This window comes from Anopheles arabiensis, chromosome 2 (assembly GCF_016920715.1).
Source record: "Anopheles arabiensis isolate DONGOLA chromosome 2, AaraD3, whole genome shotgun sequence".
NCBI lineage: Eukaryota > Metazoa > Arthropoda > Insecta > Diptera > Culicidae > Anopheles > Anopheles arabiensis.
This window is the reverse complement of record NC_053517.1, coordinates 40,870,505-40,898,009: the sequence shown is the minus strand read 5'-3', so window position 1 is coordinate 40,898,009 and position 27,505 is coordinate 40,870,505. Positions and strand designations below refer to the sequence as shown.

General features: G+C 49.6%; 1 protein-coding gene across 2 annotated transcripts in view; it reads left to right on the top strand.

Moving 5' to 3' along the window:
• Positions 1–26,444, top strand: part of LOC120895597 (putative uncharacterized protein DDB_G0282129) — a 44,470-nt gene extending 18,026 nt beyond the window's left edge. For both annotated transcript variants that reach the window (XM_040299100.1, XM_040299101.1), the window contains exons 4-8: positions 3,205–3,286; positions 15,163–16,221; positions 22,037–22,294; positions 22,381–22,458; positions 23,126–26,444. In XM_040299100.1, coding sequence (XP_040155034.1) covers positions 3,205–3,286; positions 15,163–16,221; positions 22,037–22,294; positions 22,381–22,458; positions 23,126–24,367 — 2,719 coding nt within the window. In that variant the 3' untranslated portion in view covers positions 24,368–26,444. The remainder of the gene's footprint in view (positions 1–3,204; positions 3,287–15,162; positions 16,222–22,036; positions 22,295–22,380; positions 22,459–23,125) is intronic.
• The last annotated feature ends 1,061 nt before the right edge of the window (positions 26,445–27,505 follow it).

Here is a 27,505-nt window from a genome sequence, read left to right as displayed (position 1 = left end):
AAGTAAAAGAATTAGCAAGCGAACCAGCAGAAGAGTGAAAAGGGAGAGAGAGAGACAAAAAGAGAGGCTACATGAAACAATATAAAATATGATGGTCCAGCGGTGAGATTTTGATGGAATTCACGTTTTCACCACCATTTCGGGCCCGTTTCTTTGTCCCCGGCCGGGGCTGTTGGAGTTATCGCCAGCACCGCAACACCGTTCTGCACCGAGGGCTCGATCAATTAGGGATGGCTGGTGCGTTTTTCCGTGCGTACCACGTTTTTGGGGCCACGCGAATGAACAACGGATTTTCTTTTCCGTTTCGTTTCTATTTTGTTTTTTTTTTTTTTTTGGTGAGGAGATTATATGGGATTTTTTAGCTGGCACTTCTTACTTCCGCTACTTCTAACCGCGTGCTGGCCGCGCAAGCTTTGTGGTAAGAGTGGGCTTTGGCGTGTGTTAATGGTTTTGCTCCGATTAGTGGTTTTTTCGTCTGTAAAAGTTGCTGGCTATTTGGGCGTACATTAATTTCGTACAACAAATGGAAGGGTTTGATGGGCTTTGAGCGTTACAGAACAGAGCCGGACTGTGGTGATTGGGTGTGTGTGGTTTTGGGGTTGAAGGGATGGAGCTTGCTCTCGTTTGCGTAAGCTGTAATCTGTAACGAAGCTGCTTATTTTATCGCTGGCAAAAGTGCACAGAAGTACGATAAGTGGGTCGGAAATAGCATTTTGCGATGGGAAAAGAAGCAAAACTACGAGCTTAATCGATGTTGATCAAACCGATTGTTTCTTTGCTTTGGGTTTTAGTGCTTCGAGCACTTGTACAAAAAAGGCTGTTGAATAAGATCAATGTGCACAAGAAAAACAATAAACAGTAAAGAAAAAAGAGGAAAATACTGCGCCATTGCATTTCAAAGCCATTTTTTCGGGGAAAGTTTCTATCAGAAGAAACGTTTCATCAACGCAACATAAGTCATATATGCACCCCACCCTTCGGAACACACAAGGAAGCTCCATCGTCGATCGGTCCCGCGGTAGGCATCATAAACATACAAACAAATAAAAACAAAACTCCCCACATACACACAAACACGCACACATATAAAGGCTAAAAAGAGGAAGAATGTGGACGAAGCGCACGGTACGATGCGCGTCAAACAGTCTTCTAATCTCACTTTCCGTCAGACGACCGATACCTGGCGCAAGTGGCAAGCAGTAAGCCTGTCAGTAGCAAACAACAACAAAAGAGGAAAAAAAAGGAAAAGAAACCCAATGCAAACGCCAGCCCGAAAGCGATAAAAGTGAAATTTGCAACAAACATTCGCAGACAAAACACAACCACGAGTGGGGTTTAGGTAGGGGAAGGGGAGCGGTGCGAAAGAAAACAACGTATCAAAGAAGCAACCCAAAGTGGATGAATGATGAAGAAGTAAAGCACACTTGTAAAAGCACACACAGACACACAGACACACACATGGCGATCGAACCACCATCGCTCGGCTCGATCATCGGGCGTACATGTATGCTACGTGGTGTGCAGAATTATGTTAACAACAAAACACTGCGCAGGGAGAGAAATGGAATGTGCGAAAGAGTGCGATAAAGATAGAGTGGGAGATAGACGACGAACCTTTCAACCGCGCGCGATGAAGCACCAGTCACTTCAACAATGCGCTGCATTGGAAGCACCCCGGTCTGTGGAAACCCTGTGGGCGGTTTTGCAGAGGGAAGTGATGAAAAGTGTCGCGATCTGCTGACAAACTTCGCTGCCAGTGGCGCTGCGTATGGTGTGCATGCAAATCGTTTGCTCTCCAATCACGCTGCCTCGCTGGTCGTTGCCATGGCGCTGCTTTACTGTGCCTGTTCTTCAACCTGTCGACTACTGGGCGGGAAGAGAAATCTAAAGCGTATTGAATAATTTGTCCCTCACGTTGTACAAGAATAGCAAAACCGCAGCTACCCGATGCGGACGACAATGTCCGGCAAATCGCCATCTTTAAACGCGATCTGGTACTTACGCTGCACACCTGTGTCCCGGGAAGGAACTGTCGGACACTGCACTTGTCAATCATAATGCATAGGTTCATTCGCGGTCGCGCGATTTGCCCGATCGATTCCAGCACATCCTCCCGGATGGAGCAAATGGGCCCGGACGGTTTGCTTGGCCCGATCGCTTCTACCCAGCAGGTACCAGCTCCTGCCACGGTGAAAGTGGTGCAGCTTTATTGCCGTGCCGGATCTGTTTTGCCGCAAACACACACACACAGGTTGAGAGTCGTGGACAGGGTACATGTTTGGGCCGTAGCATTCCGACAAGGTCGTGCCGAGCGGGCGAGGGGTTTCGATCCGAATGGAGTCTAGAAAATGGAAAACACGCGATAGAGAACGCGCCGAGGAGTGGCGGGCGAGGCTTAGGGAAAGATAGCAAATGCAGCAAAAACAAAACCAAACAAAACACATTCACGCAAGCTAGATGAACAACACGACGGACGATGAGGTGAGGTGCAGCAGCAGAAGGAAAAAACAGATTTTCTAGATAAGTGCTCTCACGGGAAAGGGGATGGGAGGGAAACGATATTAGTAGTGGCATGTGTGCCCGGCCTTCCAGTGGCAGTGTCAATCGCTCGGGCGCTCGGGCGGTAGCTATGCTAGCGCACGGGGAGTCCACCTGAACGGACTGATAATTAGTGATGAAAACATTGGCGTGCCACTGACCATGCCTAGTATGCGACGCAAAGCCTGCCAAAGACTGCCAGCGCAAAAAGGGACGGAGGGGGGGGAAGTGGGGAGCGATCGCGAGCGAAGAAGATCGTGGTGAAGAGTTTCACTTTCTACTTTTTCCACACGTGTGTGCACACCTTTCGGCACACACACCTCTCTCTCTCTCCCCCCTTTACGGGAGCGCAGCGTCGTTGTTTTTCGTTGCCTTATTTTGTAAAGCTTCTCTCTTCCTTCGGCGGCCGAGCTTTCGCTGTGTATTCTTTACTGTGAGTGTTTCTTTTTCTTGCTGCTTTTCTCTCTCTCTCTCTCTCCGTCGTAATGATTATTTCTTTCTGCCCCGCAAACTATTCCACCGGCGTGCCAGGTACAACTGGCGCGCTGCTTTTGCTCGTTCATTATATTGTACTTATGTATCTTTAATCGTTGTTTTTATGTTTGCCGTGCTTTCTACTTCATATTTCTGATTTGTTTGCTCTTTGTTTTTTTCTCCTATTTGCAGTGTGGTTGAACGAGAACTCAGCGTGCCTTTACCGATTTCGAAAATCATCAAAAAATGGAACAATCTCCTGCAGGAGTACAAGGTAGGTTTTGTGGAGCAAGAGGAAAGAACGTCAACTACAAAGTGGTTTTTCAATTTTAACGGACAATGGTGTTGAAAGGTTAAAAGACATTATTAGTTAAAACTTGTTTGATCTGCTTATTTATTTGGCATATAAAAAGCATCTCAACTTGTTCACAAACTTGTAGAACTGAGTTTCTGTTTTGTGATAATGAGCTTTACACTCTTTATTTAAAATCCATTTAAAATTCCACCCTTAAACCACGCCACTCCGCAGAATGAGACAAAGAATCTCGAATCTCGAGCTTTCTCTGCTGCAAACGCGTTTGTATTTGCGCATTGCGCACCGTCATCATCATCGCCGTGATGATCATCCTCCCAGTCCTTGATGTCGCGCGACCGGTCTCCAAATTGGTCACTCTTCAAGATCCCACGAGATGATGCTTCGTCTACGATCGCAATGGAAATTCCACGGTGTCGAGTCGAGTGCTTCACAACAAACCGCAACCTGCCCCGTTGTCGCTGGCTGCTCCAAAAGCCTCCCTCCCATCCCCTCCCCACCATACATTCCTGTACAGCATCATAAGAGCACCAGGTCCAGCTCCACCTCCCCTAAAAGGTTCCTTTCTTGAGCGACGAAGGTTACGGCCCGCCATGACATTCAACGCCCAAAACCGACCGTTCCGAGCCTGCTCCTGTCCTCCGGCACACTTCAAATCGTCCTCGCGCTTGGGACCCGCGTGCGCTTTGGGGGAGAAATTGAGCCGAGTACTTGAGCCGGTACACCGCGGTGTCCTACTTTTCCGATACATGCGGCTCCAACCGATACACACACACACACGTTTGCCACCACCGACACATGCAGCGACACGCGCGCGTGCGCCCGCTCGCACTCGGTACTCGGGCAGCATTCTTTCGGTTGTTTCGCTTATTATTCATCCCATGTAAAGTGAGATGTAGCCGAAGCGAGCGCAAAAGATGGCACGCGGTGCCGGAGAAAGAACGAGTGAAAGTGCGAGCAGGATGGACAGATATCGAGCTCTCTGCGCCTCGCGGACTCGAACCCTTCCTCGAAGCGAAGAAAGACCGACAACGGATCGGTGGGCAAAGCAAGAAGAACGGTACCAGTGTGGCCCTTTTTCTGCATCCCTTCCCGTTTTTGTCTGAGTGCTCTGCGTACGAAATTATGAAGGCTTTGCTTGTGTGTGTTTGTGTGTGGTTGGAGATCCGGGTTCTTCTCCATCTCATTGCATGGGTCAGTTTGCTAGAGCTTCTCGAGCTTTGTCGGTAGTGGAGGGTTTATTTTGTAGGATTTCCGTTCTGTTTTGCATGGGATGCGAGACGGGGGATGATGAGCTAGCGATGGTGGACGAGCTGATCCCAAGTTCCAAGAAGCGAACGAAAGTAGGTTACCAGGAAGTGATGAGCGCCTCTGCGGCCCAGTGTGCTCCACCGAATGAATAAAGCATATTTTAAAGCGCTCGACCACTTACAAGGTGTGTAATGTATAAAATGAATGTTATTGATTCTGTTCTAATTTTCAAGCTCACCGAAAGCCGTGTCTCGCGTTTATAGTTCCTCGCGTACAAACGGTACACACGTGCTCGAGCAGCCATGAACCACGCTCACGTAGAACGGATCCTAGCTGTACATTGCCAAGCCTGTAGCGAGTAGCGCAATAAAATGCGTAGCGAAAAGGGGGAAACACACACAGGAACGGAACACATTTTAATAATTATATAAAGCTTTAGCCAATCGTTACCCATCGCACCGGTTATCGGTTAGCTCTTTCTCTACCCGTACCGATAGGGATTGAACTACAGTTAGGTGCTAGGGTGGCGCGATTAACCTCTGCGCGTTCTAGGCACAGGCACATCGGTGTTCGGCGTCCGATCGGCAGCTGAGCTTGAAATTGGACTCATTAATCACTTCGCAAGTGGTGGCCGGAAGGCAGAACGGCGGAAGCTGAAGAGGTTGAGAAGCCTCCGTCCGGGGTGCGTTGGCAATTATGTTGCTTCATCCGTGTTCTTTTTCGGGTGAGGAGTTTGAGTTGCTATCACGCGCGCGCGCGCTCGATGCGTTGCTAAATGTTTGGCGGACGATACGCACCGATAATAATTGGGAGCGATTGGGAAAGGTGAGATAATTCGGAAAGGAAGTAAAACGTTTTTTCGTTGGGTTATCGTTGGAGCTAGCTAGAGGTTAGAGCAGTGGAAAAAGATCGTCTAAGATTAGTTGGTATTGAATGTTGAATATCGCTGCATTTTGCTTCGGGAAGAACAGCATAAAACGGTAGTACATTTTGAATGCATTAAATCGTCTAAGAGCAGTTGGTCTCTATGAAAGCTTTGTGGTCATTGCAGCACGCCATCAGCTACGATAGCATATGTGGCGTGAGAGCATCTGGGCAATCTGGTCAACGTTTTAAAAGAGAATTTAACCATAGAAAGCACCACCGCGTGCATCGTTCGTGCGGTTTTGCAGCAGAAGGTAGCAGCGGATAAGTACTAAATTTAACGTAAAACGCCAATAGAAACTAAGCTCGTCCCGCCACCCACCATCTCTATCCCCTTGCTGAAAGAAAACACTCTAAAACGCTCGGAAAGAATCCAACTGGAAATAGAAAGCCTGCCAAGGCAGGCAGGCAGAAAAAGAAAGGTTTTGTTTCTTCTCTATTTAATGCGCTTGTACAGGCCCAAAACCGTTGGCCTCAGCTGGTGGACCAACCTAGTGATGCCGTGCTGTGGTTACGATCGTCTATGAAGCCATCCACACACACACACGCGCGAGAGCCCTCATGCACACGTACATGTGTGACACAGAGGGATCGGGGCGCGGTGTGCCTGCCGTCTTGGAGTGTCTGTTGCCGTAGTCGCTTTGACAACATCTCGCCCCAAACCGAACGCAAACGAGGGAGGACGGATGGTTGGGCGCGCGTGCAAAAGACTTCCAAAGATCATCTACGGTGGGAAGGCACAAAGGGGAGGGTTGTGGGGTTGGCGTAGATGGCGAGAAACTGGGTGAAAAGATCGTAAAGGTCGATGTTAGCGGGAGAGAAAGCGCAGAATTAATCCGTTGCGGACCCGGGCAGGGAGAGAGCACTTTTTAGTTCCCCTCCGTCCGTTTGCTGTTGTTGCTGGTCTGCTTAGATGATGTTTCCCATGGTTGGGAGAGGCTGAGGCAATTTTTTTTGCTTCGTCCTATGCTTCTTGGTGTGGTGCCACGCTTTTCGGTGGTTACGAGCGAAAGCCCCTGCCGCCGTTGTAATTCATCATGATTCTAGGGCATGCTGATGGGCTTTCAATGAGCGGCAAGACATTCTTCTGCCTCCCGTAGGGGCTCGTTGCTTTCTCGGCTCCAGTGCCCAACTCTCATCGTCCGTTCATTGGAGCTGGATGATGGTGGAGCAGTAAAACGAGTTCAAAAATGGTTGCCTTATAATATCATCCACCACGGTGCGTACAACTTTATTGGTATCTTTAAATACGGCGTGCGTACCGCGAATGAAAAAAAAACGCTCCCGAAAGCTCAGAATGCCCCGTTCGATTGTCCGAAGAGGTACCGTTCCACGCGTCACGGTTCGATTGCATTCGTGCGAAAATCGTACGGTGCTGGTGGTACAGCTCTTGCTTCTCCTCCAGTCCGGTTCCATCGAGGCGTGACATCCCGAAGAACGAATGTAATCCGCAGCGTTCTTAACGCCTTACCCCGTTCGGACGCACACTCGGTCAATAAGAACTCGCTCGTCTGGCGCCCGTACAAGGCACGGATGCGCCAGGAATTTCCAGGCAGTTAGAGTAGCTGCCAATCTAGCCGGTCGAACTAGCGGGTCCGATGATACCGTTTAAGCCGTCGGTGTGTACCGTCTGTGCGATCAAGTGTGCAGCCGTGTACGTGTATGCGAGCATACGAAACCGTTTGGGTCTCCGGGTTGCTGTGGTGTTCTAACGGTGGTTCCCGTCTAGCAAAAATCACGTGCTCGGTTGAACACGTGGTCCGCGTGGTGCGTGCTGAAGTTTGCGCAAAGAAAGAACGCACCGAACAGCCGGTGAGAACGCGTGAGAAAGAGCGTAAAAGAGATCAGAGCTAGTTGGTCCAGTTCTGGGGTGGACGTCACCGAACAGTTACACCGATTCTCGCCTGTACGCTGTTCCGTGTTTTGGATGGATGGACCGCTCGGCTGTTCGACTCACGCCGGACCTGGTCGATGCCGGTGTGGCCAAGCGTTACGAAGAGTAGGTCAAACGGACAGCCAGCCCAAGCAGCAACGCCGACATGTGCCCGTTCCAGGAAGCCTGTTCTAAAGTAACGGGAGCTTCAATCGCCGCTCGCTCGGTGTCGTGTCGTGCTGCTGGAAGGTGTCTTCCCGGAGAAGATCTTGGCTGGGTGGGTAGAATAAATGGAAAATGAAATAAAAAAAAGCATTCCAACGAGATGGGATGTAGTGAACAGCGATGGTAATCGTTTACTTGCGGGGCCAAAGCGAGCTTACCTGCGTAGGCGTCGTAGGAGCGTACACGTAGAGGACCAAAACATGTAAAATAGCCCCATTCAGGGGTTGGGTCATCTTGGGGAGGGAAAAAATACATGTAGGCAGTATGTTCGAGGCGGTTTCTGTTTTGTATGCACACGGACGGAGGATTATCTAGTGAAACGCTGGCGGACGCTGGAGAGCTAAACAATACATCATTTTAATGCTGGAATGCGACGCTTTCTATTGCGTTTTGCTTTCAACCACCACAAAGCTTGGGCTAGAAGCTGCGGAAACTTTGGAAAAGATGTTCCTATTCAGCTTCACAGTCGGCGAAGATAAGCCGTGTCTTGAATTCAGTTTTCTGTAGTTTGTTATTATTAAAAAGAGCTGAAATCAAAACAATTGCTTCATACGGTGGTCCCGTTTCCGCGGCAGAAGTATTGCGTGATGATGCTACGAACCGATCCATCCTTTCCTACATCTTTCACGGCTTCCAGGCAGTGCCAGTCTGAAGGAACCAATGTTTTTTGTAGGTTACACACTCAATTCTTCGTTGCGCGTGTGTTCACGTTTTTGTTTTCGCTGCCGTCATCTTGTTTTGCTGTCAGATCGTTTTTTGGAACGGATATCGGAACACGCAAGCATACCGGCGCATACCGGCCCTAAACGAAGCTGTAATGTGCAACCTAGTTTTTTCGGAGCCAACCCGCCGAAGCACGTAGATTACGCTCCAGAAGGAGGCAGCTCATTGGCAGCGCGATTGCTTCCGGCTGGAAAGCAGCAGCACTCCAGGTGGTTAATTCGTTGGTTAACACATATACAAAAAATTGGATTCAAAATTAATGTGCTTTAAGAGTTACTGCTGCGTGCAGTTTCCGCTTAACGTCTGTGAGAGCTCGTATGTGTTAAGGGCATGTAGCGCGTATGTTATCATTTTATAACAACAACTCGTCCACTTCGCTTCCAGTGCGTAGCGATAGCGCAGTGCTCACGTGTCGGAGAACGCTGTTTCGCCGAAATCGGTGGCCCGAGATCGAACACTTGTCGCTTCTCGGGCAACAAACAAACGCAAACGACGGGAGCCCGAAAGGGAAGCCGCATCTTAAGTGGCGATTCTGGTGACAATTTCCCTTATCAGTGTCGCCCCATCTCGACGCAACATCTCCGGGAACGCGTTCTACATGTTGTACAGCCCCGAAGTTCTACCTATGCTGGCGTGCGTATCGCTAATGGACCAACAAGCACCACGGGGCGGTGAACAAGAGATCGATAGCGCGACCAGCTTGCTGCAATTTGTCCAATCGGGCCCGCTGACATCGAGGCAAAGGTTCCGGCAGGCGATGTGTGTTTGCCTTTCTAATGATATTGTTTATCTTACTTGCTCTCATCACATTGCACGCATACGGCTGCCGATGGAAAGCCAAATCGAACACTTGAACTGGCGTGAGTTGTGCGTTAATCAATGCTTTTGAGCGGTGATGAAAACGTGAAAACGCTTCAACAAACGCTTCCTGGTGGCTAGTATTTACACCCTTCTATTTATGCAACCAGGTGGCAGGCCTTCCCCTTTGCATTGTGCTGCAAGGGGCTAGCTTGAATCATCATAATCATCATCAACATCGGTGCGCTCATCTCAGTGATGTTCCACTTGATTCTGCCAAATGGAAATCTTTTCCTATTGATCAGCGCTGCAGTGCCATTTTATTATTTCGCAATTGCCGTAATGCATGTGTGTGTGTTGGGGGGCTTTGCAAATAACAAACATTTTTAACGTGGAAAATAATAAAACACCATTTTCCTCGATCGCCTGTTCGATCGTGAAAGTTTGCGGCGCAAACCATAACCGTACCTTTTACCGAACGATTTGCGATGCTAGGTGAGGGCCATCGCAGCTGGCTTTTCATCACGAATCCCCCCCCCCCCCAGCTAATTGTGTTGCTACTACTGTGACGGACGCTGATTGTTATCGTTTTTCGGTTGGTTGGAAAATAAAATAAGACGATAAAATGCCAATTTTTTTGTGGCCCTTTCAAGCGACAGAAAGTTCTTTTTTTCACACGATTCTTTAACTTCGCCCTGTTTATGGCTTTGCGCATGTTAGAGCGAGCTTTGTTTACAGTTACCATGGTGAGACCTTGTAGTCTGTGCCCAAATTTTGGGCTCCCCGTAGCGTTGACCCTTCGGCAACAGCAACACCGCAAACGCGCCTGCCTGCGCTGTTTTGCCTTTGAGGAAAGACAAAAAAAAATTGAAGAAACCCATAATAAGGGTCCATTTCGCTCAAGGTGGTGTGCCAAAAGTTGGTGGATTTTTTGGAAAGTTTATCAAAATTCTCTGCCAAATGTGCAAAACTCTCACACGCTTGCCGGTCTTGGCGCCCTTGGAGACGGCACTGGAGGGTCGTGTTATTTTTGGTAACTGTTTTTTACACTAATAATAGTGAGTTCATCGTCTTTTTTCCCCGCTTTTTTTGACTTGCAAAATGTTGAATGAAATAGGAAATTTTCCCAAAATAGCTAGACCGGTGGGAAAAACAGGGCTGCTTGGGAAGCTGCATGCGCGGACACGTTAAGGCGTTTGGCACGTAATGCACGTCAAAACAGTCACACAAAAAACACGTGCAAAAACGAGCCCCACAAGGCAATCGGACGCTCAATGGGGAAGCTGCCAATGCTCGATGCACGTTCGACACCCGTTAGGCGGTGAGCGATGACGAAGTTCTTGGGTATGGTCCGCGTTGCTGCACTCTGTCCGCGCGTACGAGCACCAGAACGGGACAAAAAATAAGCCAATCGGTTTCCGCTTTCCGGATCGACTTTAACCACCCCTTTCCCCGTGCTTTACGAACCCCTGCTTACGGTTCTTTCCCACTGTCTGCGCGATCGCTCTCTCGCTCTTGAGCTTTGGGCGGAGAAAGCTCGAGGGCTGTGGTTCATTCTTCAGTGGATTCCACGGGCAGTGTTTTCATTCTCGCGACGATCGCTGCCCCTCTCGCAGGTGGCGCACCATCTCTCTCTCTCGCTCTCTCTCTTTCTATCCGTCACTCTCACAGACCCTTGCACGCTCTCCGGCTTTCTGAGAAAAGTCGCTCAGCTCCACTTCTCGCGAGACCCGCTTACGCACCGGACCGGTTAAGAACCGTTAGCTTTTACGCTTAACCTACTTTCGCGTGTTCTGTTTTGTTCACTTCATTCTTCATTCTTGTCCGTAACCAGCGCCACCCCATCGTTGTGCGTCTCACTCACGCTCTCCCTCTCCCGCTTGAGAGGGTCTAGCTGCTAACGGGCAACCCCAATCTACGGGGTACGTTCTACGCGGGCCCTTCTGCCGCTTTCCTCCTCTTGGTTGCTCCCTTTTAGGGTAAACCTTGACTTTGCTGCGATCGTGCGAGAGAGCGCGCGCCAAGTGCGTCAGACCGGGTGTACGCCGTTGGCCTTCGTTGCGCGGTTCGGCTAGAAGGCGGCCAGGTAACGGCGTTCTTGCTCTTGGTGGCATCTTTCTCTAGGCGAGCGCTTGTTTGATGTGTTTCCAGTGATTGAAGCTTAGAACATCCGTGAGATGAGCTTTCGGAGCGTGGTTGGGGATGGGTTTTTTTTGTTGTTGTCGCTATCCCTTCTTCAGCTGATCGTAGCGTTCGTTGGAAGGGTAAAGAGGATGAGAAACATCATCTTCAGCAAATCGGTACGCATGGTAGGTAAAGCAACTTCCTCTTGAAGTGACCCACATTTTAGAGAACGGTACCGTAAGACCTGTTCCCCTATGGCTAGCTTGTTTCTACTCTTAACTTTTACATTAAGATCCATTTACAACAAAACTTGTCGACGTTTCAGTTGCTGCAGTAGACATTAGAACACATTGTTTCCAAAAAATGAGATATATTTGTGAATGTTGCATAAAGCTTTCAACCTATTCCTCAAAAAAAAACTGTTTAAATTCCACTGGATTTCAACTCATTTCCCAATCTTCACTTCAGCGCCCAAAACTGCGTGTCTTAACTCTTAAAGCGGGGGCTATAAATCATCATGCAAACAAGCGATGGTGTGTGTGTGTGTGTTTGTGTACCGGTTCGAAGCCCACAGTTTATCATCCGTTCCGCACCGATGTGACATTTATGATATGCGCGTCGCCAAACATCAATCAGCAGACCGTGCCGAGCAAATCAAACGACCGGACGGATGTGTCGAGCTAGGAGAAGGAGAGCAGGTCGGGGTGGGTTAGGTTTCTTTGTCCCCTAGTTGGCACTTTCTCCAGCCGAACGAACCAGCCGGGGGAAGGGGAAGGGTATCGATTGATTAGAAAGTGTTAAAGACGTAGTTTCACTTTCCGCCACACACTCTAGTCTAGGCAGCACTGGGGCGCGCAAGGTGACAGCATACTTTGGTGATCGATACCCGTGCATGGTGCGCACGCGTGTGTGTCTATGCGTGTGTGTGTGTGTGTGTTTTGCAGCACAGCTGTCTGCCCTAGAAGCTGGTGACTTCTCCGAATGGGACGGGCAAGAAGATGAAGCTCACATGGTACAAAGCACCGAAAGGCTTACCACGGACGGTGCGAGGAACTTTCCAATTGCTGTGGCAAGTGGTTTATCTATTTTCCAAAGGCTTTAGCTTTCTTTTGTCTTCATGCTTTCTTGGGTTTTTTAAACCGTTTTCCTACACCATGTGAAGGGGGTGAAAAATTAAGCTACCCCACAGTCAGAATCGTTAATCATGTTTTTTAATGCACCCGGGCATTCCTCCCGGCTGGGCGCAAAACGGCCCCCCGGACCATGCAGTCTGCTTAACGGTGCGTTCTTATTTCCGAAACCATATCTTTGCCTCTGATTTGCGAGCCACTAATGCAGCTCACCCATAACGAGAGAAATAGCTGGTCCGAATATTCCACAGACACACACACACACAGCTAGGCACCACTTTCACTCGGGCAGGCCCCGAAAGATGCTGGACAGCTGCGGTGCTGATTGCTGATGCTGCCGAGGGCACACGAAAGCCAGAGATGATTAGACCCCCGATGCTAGACCGCCCCATTGGAGCATTCAGGGTGGCTGGAAGTGTGAATTTAGGCAGCGGTCGGCTCGGTTGGTTCTTCGATGCGTGCCAGGCGGAGGTCGTTCGCGCGAAGGAATTGCGCCCAGATGTGATCCTCATTATAGAGGCGCTTTTCTTGCTTGTTTTTTTCGCGGGCGCGCTCCGCTGATTACCAAAATTTCTAGCACTGCCCACCCTACCAACCCAGCACACGGGGTGTGTGTGTTGATACATTTTCATGAGGTTTTCCGTTTCGATTGGAAGATTTTTTGGAGTGACTGTGGTGTCCCAAAAACTAGTTGTTGGCCGGTTCGCTGATTACGAGCTCGCTGTTGTTGTTGATTGCCTCCGCGGCGTGTCGAGAAGGAATGTGCGCGGATTTACAAGCTTAATAGCGAGCAACATGGTGTCAGCAACAGCAGCAGCAGGGGCCGAGGAGAACCAAGCTACAAGATTACTTACCGCGGTCCAGTGCGGCGCAGGGGCCATAGAGCACAGTTTGGACGGCAGCCAGCGCCTAAAAACCGGGGGTGATGATTCGCGGGCGATAAAGGTTGCAAGAGGGCAGGAAATCATGCGACCGTGTTGGGTAATGGCAGAGGTGGTGTGCGCGTTTTGTGTGGCGATATTGCCGGATGTGTGGACGATATACCGAACTGTGTGTATGTGTGTCGGTTTCTGTGTTCACGCTTGTTAAGCGTAACAAGCGCACTGTTAAGCACTGTGCAGGTCCACTGCAAAGTGGGCCAGCGTTGGAATCGTTTCTTAACGGACCCAGCAAACGGCTCGACTTTGAAGTTGAGTTCTCCGGTGGGGCAGGAAGATTAACATTATGCTACTATGCTGAGAGAATTTAAACAGATGCATCAAAACGAAAGGCTCATCTTCTTAATTGGGTCAAAATTAGGCGCGGAAAAGTAAACCACAGAAACAAATGTGCTTCTTCTGTTGCTGGGATGAGCTTTTCTTTAGATCTGCTGTAAGAAAGCTTGAATATTCCCGCTGGTTCCCCATCCTCCCAAATGGGTCTTAATTTTGGCTTCGAACTGGGATCGTGACCCTCGCATGATGGAAGATCGACTCCACCACAAAGCAGAACCCGTGAGACGGCAAAAAAGAGTGATCCAAAAATTAAAAATCAAACTCCCCCTTCAACTCCTGCAATTGACCCATTTCTCGGCTGGTGTCTATTCCACCGGGTTGGAAAGTTCTCAAGCTTATTCTTTCGCGGTTGGAGTATGACCCAATTTCCCACCATAAATAAGTGGGCCCCCTCGCAAAAGCCAACCCTCTTTCTGGGGGAGGAGGGTTCAGTGGTAGAGGAGGCACCCGAAGCTAGCAGCGCACTGAGCTGCGGCGGACTTAGATTGGGATTCTCCCCATACCCACAGCCCAAAAGAATGTAATAGGCAACCCGCGGAAGGATGGGTTTTGTGGTCTCGTCGAGTTTGGTCGTTGGTTTCTCACCGTCTTCGTTTCGGCAATTGGGAGGAAATGATCTAGGCGCACGAAACCACTGTGGAGCAAGGGGAAGGAAGTGAACACGAGAGCTCGGCAACATATAGAACAGCCAGCATTCCGGAGTTGGGTCTGGAAGTAGGTCGAACACAAAAAAGAGCAGAAGAGGCGAGTTCTCTACGACCATCGTTGCAGGGTAATGGGGTTTGGTACCAACGGCAGCATCACTACCACGCTCCAGCTCAACAAACTCGTTCGGCGTGTGTATGTGTGAGTGAGTGCACTGAGTAATGTTTTGTTGTTTTTCTTTTGCTCGTCTGACTCAACCTCATCCCCGTTAGACGTTGGGTTGGGCTGGTCTCAGAATAAGCTCAGGCCTGTAGGAATAGATCCACACACACACACATGCACACTCTCACGCACACTATCCACAGAAGATCTTCAGCGAAACGGGGGAAACGAGAACCGGGAACGTAGATTCTTACCCAGTTCCCACTTTGCTCGCTCCGTGGGCCCGCTTCGCTCGCCTGATGTTCGGTTGGGTCCGTTGCTTTCGCCACGGGGCCGGAACAACTCGGGAACTGGGTCACTGGCGGAGGGGTAATCTTCTGCCGTTGCACCGTTGTGCCGTGTGCCGTTGCTTGACCGACTGTGCTCGTGCGGTCGAGTGGGTTTCGGAGCAACGGGCCCGTGCCAACTACTGGCATGAGGCAGAATGGGACCAACCGCTCGCCTTGCTGGAGGATGAGAATGGAGCGTGTTCGAATCGATCGACCGAGCGTTTCCTGTCGAGTGCAAAGGTGACGATGTGCTGGCGAGAGTTGGGACGGGGGTCGATGTTAGAGGTCAAAACGATGGGTGGGAAAAGGAAACAACTACGAGCACATTACTAATAGGTACAACTATTTTCTTTCTTCCATTCTTTCTTCTGCGCTGCAGGCGATCAAAATGTCCGAGGAGCCGAAGCGTCGCGAGTGGCCATTCTTCAACCTGATGGACGTGTACTTCAGCGATCAGGTGAACGATCCGACGCTGCGCCTGTTCTCCTCGACCAAGCGGTTCGACTCGGACACGCTGGACGACGCCCAGTTCGACGACGAGATCATGAACTCGACGGCAGCGGCCGCGATCGCCGCGGCTGCCGCAGCCTCGGCCGCCGCCGCCAACGCCGCTAGTCAGCACAAGATCAAGAACGAGCTGATCGCGAGCCACGGGCACAGCGGCGGCAGCATGCTGGACATTTCGGACATCATTGGGGACGAGCACGGTGAGTCGAAGTTCGACCAGTTCAAGCGGGAGATCGTGCTGAGCCAAATCCAGGAAATAACGCGCGCCGGCAGCGGCGGGGGCGGTGGTGGCGGTGGCGGTGGCCGCAAGGAGAAAAACAACAACAATAAGGATCACCACAACAACAATAACAACAGTAGCAACAACAACAACAACAACAACAATACCAACAACAGTGTCAGCAACAACAATAGCAACAACAACAACGCGAGCAACCATTCGCCCAGCAACAACAGCGCTAACAGCAGCCCGAACGGGGCCGGCCACAATGGCAACGCGACGCTGGAAAGCAAGCACAAGCTGATGGAATCGCTCAACCTCAGCCCGGGCGGTAGCCACCTGACGACGAGCGGCGTCAGCTCGCTCAGCACGACCAGCAACAGCAGCAGCGGGTCGGCCCGGGACGAGGCGAGCAGCCTGAACAGCAGCCCGACCAGCCACATGAGCAGCGGACCGCCCGCCAACGGGCCGGAGCTGCGCAAAATGTCCAACGGCCCGACGGCGGACTTTAGTGCGCTGCTGGCCGCGGCCAACAGCCACACGAACGGTACCCTGCACAGCAACAGCAGCGCGCTCAGCAGCACCGACCGGGACACGGACTACGATGATTATGCCGAGCGGAGCAGCCTGTACGACGGTGGCAACAATCATCTCAAAACCCTCAACCAGAAGCTGCTCCATCAGATGAACGAACATCACAACATCGATCAGGTAAATTTGGTGGAGCATTCTTAAGGGGTTTCAAGCATTTCTCAGTGATAGCTACTGACATACTTACTTGCAGTAATGTCTTTCCGAAGCCAAACATCTCAAAGCTTCATAAGCGACTTGGCGTCCAAAATTCTCTGATCTGATTTATTGACTAACATTTCACATAGATATTGCATTCGGTGGATTGTCCATGGATCTTGGATACTCCATAACATCAGGATTAAGTAGCTGAATGCCTTTCTAGGCTATAGGTCCGATGGAGATTCACCTTAGAGACTGAGTTGATATCTTTGTATCAGACCTAGTCATACGGTGTCATTTTGTAGTCAATTTCCCAAGGATTTAATAAGCCAGTTTCGTTCAGACATTACAAAGTTCACACTGACAATGATAATCATCCGATATCAAACTTCTGACGTTTAGAAGATAAATGATTCCCCAAAAAGGACGTGACATGTGCACACCGTCTCCCCCGTCAAACACACAATCAGACATCAACGCCTTGCGCCAACTACGGTGTTTCTATCGCAGCCGAGTGCCATTGTACCGCTTGCGTAAGCTTAACAAAGGTAGTCAACACTACACGCTTCATAGAGGGGGTGAAAAGGAGAAGGATTTTTGGCAAACGACTTTCCAAAAATTTGCTGCCGCAGAACGCACACACACACACACATTTTGCGCAGAAAGAGGGAAGGGAGAGGTGTGCATAGGGGGATGGATTGTATCACCGCATGACGTCGTGCCACCGATGCCAGTGCTGTGACCACAATCAACACCTCACACTCGAAACCGTTTGCCATTCGCCACGATGTTCGCCCGGCTGTCGGAGATATTCTCCACGCGCTCCGATTGCGCCATCTTGCGATGGTTCGTCCGGCAAGCCTTGAGAATGCCATATAAGCGTGCAGAATCTCACACGCGAAATTTTGTTACCCCGGTGTAGTACTCGACAGCCGACGGGTGTGTGTGTGTGTGTTAGTTTAGATGGGAATGATTGAGGTTTGATTGGGATTGTACTTTTCGGGGGCAACCACTTTCAGGATCCTCGGTCTCCGGTTCGGGCGGCAGCAATGGAAGGGTTAATTCTTCTCGCATACGCACCACGATCGAACCATTCGAACCACATCGCGGAGTTAGACGCGCGCACACAACAATCAATCTTTGGAGCAAGTAGGGGGTTCCATTTTGATCCGCGTACTAATGAGCATCAACGAGAGGACTTATGTGAGGATCGACGAGTGAGAGAGAATAGTGTTGCAGGTGGAAATGGTGGAGATGATGAAATTAGTTAGCATTTGATGTGGCATGAGTCGTCACCTTCGGCGGGCTTTCACGCTTCTCCGCTTGAATTTATGTTCAAATCAAAGAATCCATGCTATCACTCGATGTTAAGTCAAACCACTCAAACATGACAAATTGTACGAAAGAAAACGAAATTTTCGCCCTTTCGCCCAAAAACAACCCAAGACCCGTTGCTCATTTGCATGAGCTGACAATAAACAGCAAGTCGTTTGGATTTATGAATCGCCATTCACGACCAAAGACGCTTATTAATAGCTACAGCGCTGTGTTTAGCGTGTTTAGGCCAACGCCCCTCCCGTTGGAAACCCCCTCTTTCCCACCTCGACGCCAGCTCGTTCTGAGCCCCCTCCTGGACGATAGATAGCGCTTTCGCTTTCACCTGCCCGATGTACGTGACACACTTCTTAAGTGGTTGCTCAAGCAAGCGTCGTCGTCAAACGGAGTGGCAACGCGCGCCATGCGCAAGACGGTTTGCTGTCGACAAATATTACCTATTCGCTTAGCAGCGCAAGCCTCAAATGCCGTTTGCATTGCTTCCTTTCCGGCGGGTCGTAAAGGAGTTCCTTGAAGAATTGCGAAAAAAAGGGCAGCACAATACCGCCCAAACCGGGCCACATTTTGAAGCGTCTTCAGTATTGCTCACCCTTTGTTGATATTCGCTGCTCGACACGCTCGAAAATCTCCCTCGGCAGGTTCAAAGTCCGCTGCGGTCTGCGTCGTTGATAATGTCCAAGCAGAATAGTTTGGAATAAGTCGTCCGTGGAGTTATAATGGTGGTGGTGGTGGTGATGGTGAAGAGAACGTTATGCAACTTGCGACCGCTCACATGCCCCACCCGCCACGTCCTTCTAATGCGGAGATGGTTGGAGATGTGAGAAGCTAAGCACAACCCCAAAACAAACACCACTAGAGCCACTAGCCCAGGGGTGCGCAAGCAGGGGAGGGTAGCTCGTACGTGCCAATGCCCCTTTATGCAGCTGACTCCTCCTTCTCGTCCTCCCCTCCCCTCGTGACAAACACTGCAGAAGTGTAAGAAAATCACAACAACGAAAACTGAAAGGCGAAAGCACCAGCCTAAGATCGCGCGAAGGAGGAGAGCCTAACCACAGCGGAACCTGCTCCCTCTCTCTCCGTCTTCATTTTCGGCTGCCAGTGTGTGCGTCTACCCAGCGATCTTTATTTTGATCTAATGCTCCAAAATTGTGCTCCCCACTCGTTGCACTCTACCCGGACAACAACAACAACAACAACAACAAAACAACCTCCGACAAACCCACCCGGTAACCGGTACTGGGAAATCGATCGGTTGCTTGGCCCGCGGGGAGATTTATATATTTTTCGGCAACTTTCACTTTTTTTGTTGCTGCTCTTCTTCTCTATTCCCCTCGTGCCACACTGTGGTAAGTCTTTGCGGTTGTTGGTATGTGTGTGTGTGTGTGTGTGTGTGTGTGTGTGGGTAGGAACAAGTGCACGACGGGGAACTCCCAACCACACGCGGTGGCATGGCGTATAGGAAGATCGTAAGTAAACGGTATTGTATTTATATAATTAGAAGTCGAGGTACAGGTACGCGTACAGGTTGCAGTAGGTTTCACAAAATGGCACCCTGGAATGTTGGAATTCAGCAACGTCTGTAGAAGCTGTTCCGACCTGGGAGGGATCCACGGGAAGGATTTCGGTTTCGTCGCATGATGCTGGGAACAGTTTTGCATTTCAAATTAGAATAGATTTCACTTTTCACCGGCCGTCTCCAGTTTCGTGTTCGTCTTGTGTCGTATGTCCCGCGCACCTGTTGTTGTTCTTCCCGGTGCAAAACTGCCCCCAAGTGCCCGATTTCGAAATATCGCTCCGCCATTGTTTCCTAACAGCCGGAGCGGTACGAGCGGAGGGAGAAGCTACACATTTAAGGGCCGCATTAAGGCGGCCATTGAACCCGGCCCAAAACTGAATCAAAACAGTGCGGTTTTTCGGTCGTTACGACATCGACATTCGGAGCTTGCAAGAAATGCTCCCACTAACACTCGAAGAAGGCAGCGAAGTGGTACACCGCAGCAACCATCCGGAATTGCCGATTGTGGTGTGTTTGTGGTGCGTTTTTTTTTTTCTTCTTTTAAATCTCGAGCTTCTAGCCGAATTTCGTGAACCAAGTGAACCATAAAGCTAGGCCAGTGTTGGTTGGCGCAGAGGGGGGTATTTTTTAAAGTTTTGTTTTTATTTTAGAGTTGTTGTGCGATGTTTGGTTGTGTTGTTATTGTTGATGCTGCTGCTGCGAGGCGCCTCCACCCGGGGCCCGCGGGGGGCTGAGATGCTCCCCTCACCCATTGAGGCTCATCCGCGTAACACACGCTCTCGCGGATCGCGTCTCGACCGAACGCATGTGCAGTCATCTCATCCGTCACGGAGTCGACGAACTCTCTTCGGAGCTCTCGAAATACATTGTGGCCAACAGTATCGCCCCTTCCGTGCCGTGCTTGACGACTACCTTCCAGCGTCGTCCCTCTCCTTGTGCGTTTTGACTCTGGCAGTTTGAAAGACCTTCGGAAGGTAACACAAACGGTACCACCGGGCACGGCGATTGCGAAAAGGCCCGTTTTGTGTTTGTGTGTGTTTCGGAATGTTTAGAGGGTTTTTTTTGGAGGTGGTTCACACATTCGTAACGGCGCACGGTGTTCGGTACTGCGCAGTATCTCCGCTAAACTCGTGCGGGGAGTTGTATTCTCGCTCTGCGCTCACTCAACCAGCCCCGACAGGCTTCACTTTCGGTTTGGGGTTGGGGATGGTAAAAACAAAATCACACCTTTATCAGTGAGCGCACGAGGAGTCCGAAAAATGCCACACAACCGCCGAAAAAGCATATAAATAGCATCTCTTCTTCTGAACTTTGGGAACCCTGATAGGTTTTGAGGGTTTGGACGGGTAGAGAGGGATGGGTCCCAATGGAAACGACCGCGTCAGAGGCAATCCGGATTGACGGTGGTGTTTTTGTTTTCCGGTTCTATTCCGTTGCATTGTTGTCCGCCCTCGTCGTTGACAACTTTCACTTTCGACCTGAAAACGCGCCCCGCGATTCCGGGACAAAGACATAGACACTCACACGCACTCACACGTAGCTTTGATTTGCGGGTAAGGTAAACGATCGGTGCGGTTGTGCGGCGTCTTTCGAGCGGAATGCAAACGACGACGTTTCGGATGCCAGGCGGGACGACGGTGATGTTTGGCAGTCGCTTTTGCTTTCCGTTCGCTTTCATTGACTAATGTTGTTGACTTATGGGGTGGGTATGCGAACGGACCGACCGGACCCACGGCGGGTTTGCCGATGATGGGTTGCGCGGTCATAACGCGACACACCTGTCCGATTGCCCAGCCACCGCGATCAGCCGTGATCGAACGTCGATCGATGGTTTAGAAGTCTTTGGCCTACCTAGCGGCCTGCCCATTACACTACGCGCTGTGCATCACGCAATATGTGCTCAGTGGTTACGAAAGTATCGGTTTGTTTGCGGATGGGTTTGAGACGGTTTCTGTCGTCCCTTTTGTATTGCAATCGATTATTTCGAATGGAGAGACGGAACGGCGCATAAAGCAGAACATTTAGATGCCGCTCCAACGAGCAGTCTGCGTCTGCATAACGATCATCCCGACGAAGCGTGCACACTCGTACACTCTTGGTGTAAAGCCCCCCAAAAGAAGCAAACACGCAAGACGCTCTTATGTATTGGGTAACAAATAAATAAATTAAGATTTTTCGAACTTTTGCCTTCTTTTCGGGAGCCTAGGCGAGAGGTAGCTCCACACGGGCACGAATTAAGAGTAAAGTGTGTGTGTGTGTGAGACGGAGAGAGAGAGAGAGAAGAGAGGTAGTAGCTGCCCAAAAAAACAGACACCGAGTGGCGCATTTCGGAGGCTTTCATCTCATCGCATCCCCCCGCGCACAATGCCGCGAGGTCATTTGCGGTAGGGAGGATTTTCGGTGCCGTAACCGGTTCGGTTGTGCCATTTCGAGCGGACCTCCGCGGTGCCCCTTTCCCTGCCGAATGTTTTGAGTGTATATTTTTTTTTGTTTTGTTTTGTACGTTTTTCTTCCATTCAGAAAGACCACTTACCTGCTCCGCATTTTTGGGTAGGTTTTACTATTTTGCGGCTCTTTGCGTCTTGGTTGCATCCGAGAAGAGAGTTAATTTTGGAAGAACAAGTTTGTAGCGTTTAAGTCGAGCCGCCGTGCTGGTTGCGTTTATTTTTGGCCTTTCTTGCCCATGTCGGTGCAATGGTGCAAAGCGATCATCACGCAGCGATCTTTGCAGACTGTCGTGACCATGGAAAGGGGGGGAGAACGAGAATCACCAATTACAGGTTTATAAAGCACTGGAATTGCTGATAATGTCAGCGCAGCTAGAAAAAAGGAATGATGCAATATGTATGCAAAGTTTTACTTTCAGTCGCTTCCCAGCAATCATGGCAATGGCTTAGAACTGATCTTTTTAATCCGATTTTTCCCATTTTTTCCTCCTTCCAGTACCTCCTATCGTGGCGCGGATTCCACGGCAACATGTGCAAAGGATTCCACAGCCTGCAGCGGGACGGACAGATGGTGGACGTGACGATTGCCGCCGGCGGCAAGATCTTCAAGGCGCACAAGCTCGTCCTGTCCGTGTGCAGCCCGTACTTCCAGAAGATCTTCCTCGAGCATCCGTCCCAGCACCCGATACTGTTCATGACCGACGTCAACAGTCACCATATGGCCGGTCTGCTAGACTTCATGTACAGCGGTCAGGTACGGTAGAACGAGCCTGCAGTAGCACGCTTGCACTAAGCAAATGACACTAATTTGCTTCTTTTTTTATTCTGTCCCACTCTCAGGTTAACGTCAAGTACGAGGACCTGCCCAACTTCCTGAAGGTGGCGGAAGCGCTACAGGTGAAGGGGCTGCACGGCGAGGTAGGTTCGTTGCCCGCGCGTACGCGCCGGCGTTGAAGTCGTTCGTTTTGTCATTCCTTCTTTCGGGTGGGCGATCCTACTAGGGAGCTGTTTTTTTTATTTTGTTTTGTTTTTTGGGGGGAGTTTAGTGTTGGTTTTCGGGACGGTTTTGCCCGTGCGACGTGACGTGACAAGCGGCAAGCATTAGCTTTCTCTTCCTATTTTCGGAGAATGGGTTTGGTGGACAGGCCGATCGAGTCATCGAACCGCCCGCGGGGTTGCGAACGCGCTGGGAATGAAAATGAGAGTGCTTAGCGTATGGCCAGCACGGACCGCTGTGACAAACGTGGTGAAATCAGATACGGATGACCAGATACTACTGCTACTGCGCTGCTTCTGCATGTGTGTGCGTGTGTGTGTGTCTTTTGTTGTTGTTTGGGTTGTTTTTCTTTACGTGGAATCGGGTGTTACTCGGAATCCCGTTTATAAAAGATGTGCTAGCATTACGGTTTATGCTGATTAGGGCTTTGCTGCCATTCTACTTGCACGACCGTTCCGGCTCGAGAAAGAGAAAGTGCATGCGTATGGGCGGTAAATCGGTGTTGATCCATCCCTTGTCCCGGATATAATTGTTTGTTTTTTTCTTGTTTTTCTTCTTCTCCCCGTTGCCCCGTTGGCGCATGCGTAGAGCACAAACGACTCTGAGGAGCGAGACTACCAGCAGCAGCAGCATCAGCACGCCCTGCGGTTGCAAGAGCAGCAGCGATTGTACCACCAGCAGCAGCAACAGCAGCACCAGCAGCAGCTACATCAGCAACAGCAGCAACAGCAGCAACAGCAGCAACAGCAGCAACAGCAACAGCAGCAGCAGCAAAAGCTTGCCCAACAACGTCAGCAGCTGCTACAGGTCGCTCAGCAGCAGGCACATGCCCAAGCACAGCAGCAGCATCAGCAGCAGCAACAGCAGCAACAGCAGCAGCAGCAGCAGCAGCAGCAACAGCAGCAAGCAGCAGCAGCGGCCGCCGCTCAGCAGCAAGCCGCCGCCGTTGCAGCCGCCGTCGCCCATCAGCAGCAGCAGTTCCAGCACCATCGCAACAACTTCAAGGAGCTGATGAAGGCGAAGCATGCGGCCGCGGCCGTCGTACTCAACGAGGACTATCTCAACAACAACGCAAGCAACGCGAACAACAACAACAGCAGCACCGGCAACAATGGCAACCTCGCCAGCAATGGCAACGCGAACGGGCCCCTGTCACCGTACGCCAGCAAAAAGATGCTCGACACGCAAAAGTACCAGAAGTACTACTCGAAGCGCAAGCTGGTGCAGCAGTACGAGCAGGAGATGCGGGCCGAGAAGCGCAAGCTCGGCATCGAGGATGTGATACAGGCGGCGGCGGCCGCGAACGCACTCAACCTACGCCTCAACAACGGTGGCAGCCCGATCGGTTCGCCGACGGCCGTCGCGGCCGCAGCAGCGGCTGCTGCGGCAGCCGCCGCCGCACTCAACCCGCCCGGGACGCCCACGAACGGTGGCACTAGCACGGACGATGAACAGCAGCAGCAGCAACAGCAGCACCAGCAGCAGCAGCATCAGCAGCAGCAACACCAGCACGGTCAGCAAACGCCCGTACTGCTGCAGAACATCAAATCGGAGCCACAGTACGACGACGAGGACGAGGGCATGGAGGTGGACCAGGACAACAACAACTCGCTGAACGCTGCGAACGCCAACACTGCCCACAACAACAACAACAACAACAACGAGGACGATTACTACGGACAGCACGATCAGGGCGTGATAACGACGGGCAATGGCAAAACGATCAAACATTCCATACTCGAGCCAAATATAGTATTAAAGCAGAGCGACGAATGTCTCACGACCAACAATCAAACGGGTAGCCTGAATCTGTGCAAGAACGTCAGCTAATCGGCTCGATCGCACTGTTGCGGTGGGCCTTGCTCGTTGTTTTTGCTGCAGCGTCCTCAAACAGGGGGTGCAGAGATGCAAGGATTGTGGACGGCTTGGACGGGGGCTGGGTGTGTAGACGAGAAGTGCAGACTGTAGATAGCTAGTAAGGGAGGACAGTGTAACGTGTAAGCTAACTTATTTATTTGCTGTGTGTATGTGTGAGTCGTGTAAGTGTGACGTAACTGTGAGTAATGGAAAGGAGGCTGCTTGAGCGATCATTGCCTGATAATAATAATAATAATGATAATATTTACAATAATAATAACAATAATACGATGTAGTTAATTTCGATCGATCGATCTACAACACAGCGATCGCGATCGCTCTAGAAGATAATCGCGCATGTAATCGCACTGCAAGGATTAAAGGGGTTTTTTTGTTTATTTTGAATTAGCAAATCGTGAGTTACGTGTGTGTGAGTTACAGTTTCGGCGTTTCTCGGCGCCGGGACAGACTGGTTGAATAGTATTTAGATGTAGTATTTTTTTGTAACATTTGTTTTTCGCTCGTTTTTGTCTCTTCATGTGTTTATTCTTTGGTTTATTTTTACTCGCTGATTGTAAGAAGTTTAAACAATGGTTCTGCCCTTGCACCCTTTTTGTTACTTTTCATCCCTTGTGTAGTATCCATCATTTAGCGTTGCGTGCGATCTTTCTGTCTATATATACACACACACCAACACACAAATCACTCACAAACCACACACTGGCTTCATGCAAACACGCACACACACATGCGCGTATACTTATTTGTCGTTGCGTTGATTTTCGATTCTAATTCAGGGGTTTATTTATTATCTTTTTGCATACGTCTGTGTGTGTGTGTGTGTGAGCCAGTGTGCACGCGGTGGTGTATGTGTGGGTTTGTTGCATGCATTCACGTGTAATAATTGCTAGCGCGCGTGCTATCGTTGTTGATTATTTCTTAGTGTGTTAGGGGCACACGGGGCGAACTGTTGATGCGACACAAAAGGAAGGCATTGCCAGCACAGCACCGGTGTGACCTAATTTATACATATATATACATACCCATATGTTAACGTAATGAAAAGGCGATATTTGATGTATGCGGTCGCAGAGACACGAAACAACAACAACAACAACAAACAACAATAACATATACAGATACACATTATTAACTTAGCTGTAAGCACTCAGTATCGTGTAAGCGTATGTAGCTATCCTGGCAGCAGCTGCCACAAAAGACACACAGTTCCGGTCACAGAACGATACAGACCGGAAAAGGAAAACCTAAACCCTTCGGACCTCTGCACATACGCACCTACGGGGAGGAAGCAGCAGGTTGCTGGTTGCTGAAGGTCAACCCAAATTGTCAGCTCAGGTGTTTTCATGATTCTAGTTGTTGTTTGCTGTTTTGTACGTAAAAGAAGAAACGCGTAAGCACGCCACCCAATAATGTAACAAACGTCCTGCTCGAGAAACAAAAGGGGAGAGGGAGAAGAACGTTTTTCCGCAGCGGGAAGTAGTGAGCCTCCAGGATGGCCGCAATATTTTATAAGACGGGTGGGTGTGGCAACCCCCTGACAGACAGGCAGGCAAGAGAGAATGGTATAGAGAGATTAGCATAACCACTTTTACGGACAGTTCTGTGCAATTGTGCAATCGAGCAGCAAGGAAGAATTTAAAAAAAAAAACAAATCCCTATATGTAAATCCACGTACAGGAGTGTATCCAACAGGCATAGGCGTAAGAAAGGGCATACAATGAAGGGCAGGCTTGTACTGAAGACAACAAAACACTCTTCACACAGCTCTCCCAGACAGACAGACAGGTAGGCAGCCAGACGGTTTCTCGGATAGTGCTGTTTTGTTTCGTTTTGTTAAAAAAAACCATCCTCATCTTCATTATCATTCACTTGTATCCGGGTGTTAGTATTTATTTTGTTATTTGCCGTACACGGCACGAACGGCCGTGCCTGCGAACGTACGAAAGCGCTCGATCACTTTGTTTTTGCATGTAATGAAACTAAACTATTGCTTCAAATACACGATTGTTGTTTAAAAAAAACCCTAGTACATGTACTGCTCGACAGGCGTTTCGTTTCATTTGTTCGGTTCCGTAGCATTGGGTTTCTGTTTCGAGTGTTGCTGTCGGGCGAGGGCTGTGTGGTGGCGTGAAAGCAGATTGCGTTGGTATATTTAGATAGCTATAAAACTCCTTAAGCATTCTTCTCTCTTCGTCACTCAGCGCTATCATTGAGTTGGGTGCCGTAGGTGTAGGTAATATGGCATGCTGTGTATGTAACTTATCAGTGGCTACTATTGTTACTCAAACTCTTATTCAAACTACGAACGATCGTACTACATTACCTGATTTGTTGTGAAATACTTATGAAATAATGAGATATATATTAATAAACTGCGTAAAGGATTTAAACTATGCTGGCTTAATTGTGGTACGAATTTTCGCACGAAGATTTTCCTTATTTTGTGTGCTGAAGTTGCTGTGTATAAACCGACGGTGTTTGGGTAGAGTTATGTTCACATTGTTATCATGAACAGTTTGTTTTATTTAGTATAAAATTACGACACTGGCTCCCTTGATAAAAGTATGAATGCAAAAGTATCATAAAGATGGGTAAAGTCGATGTAAGTGTGGCAAAGTTCATGAGAGTTCATGTGCATTACAATACTTAGGCGCTTGTCGTTCAATCAGCCACTTTCTCAAACTCGATCGAAGCTTGAACGATCGAAGCGTTTGTCAAAAATGACATAAAAGGAAATTATTCTTGGATGTTTGTAGAAGATTTTACCATATTGTACGCAATACTGAGCAGGACATTCATGAAATAAGTTAAAGCAACAGCTTTGTATTTAGGCAACTGAAAGAATTGCTCCACTTCGATCGAGTTTGAGAAAGTGGCTGACTATGTTGCTCAATGTACGTATGCGTAACTAGGCCCGATATGTATGTTTGTAAAAAGATACAGGAAGCTCAAAATGAAATTTGTACTGGCCTACCCTGGGACAAATGCAGACAGAATAGACAGAGTTGACATCATATTGTCGATTGAAATACGCTTGAGTGTAGAAATATCAGAACAAGTTGGACTCCTTTAGTATAAATCCATTATCAG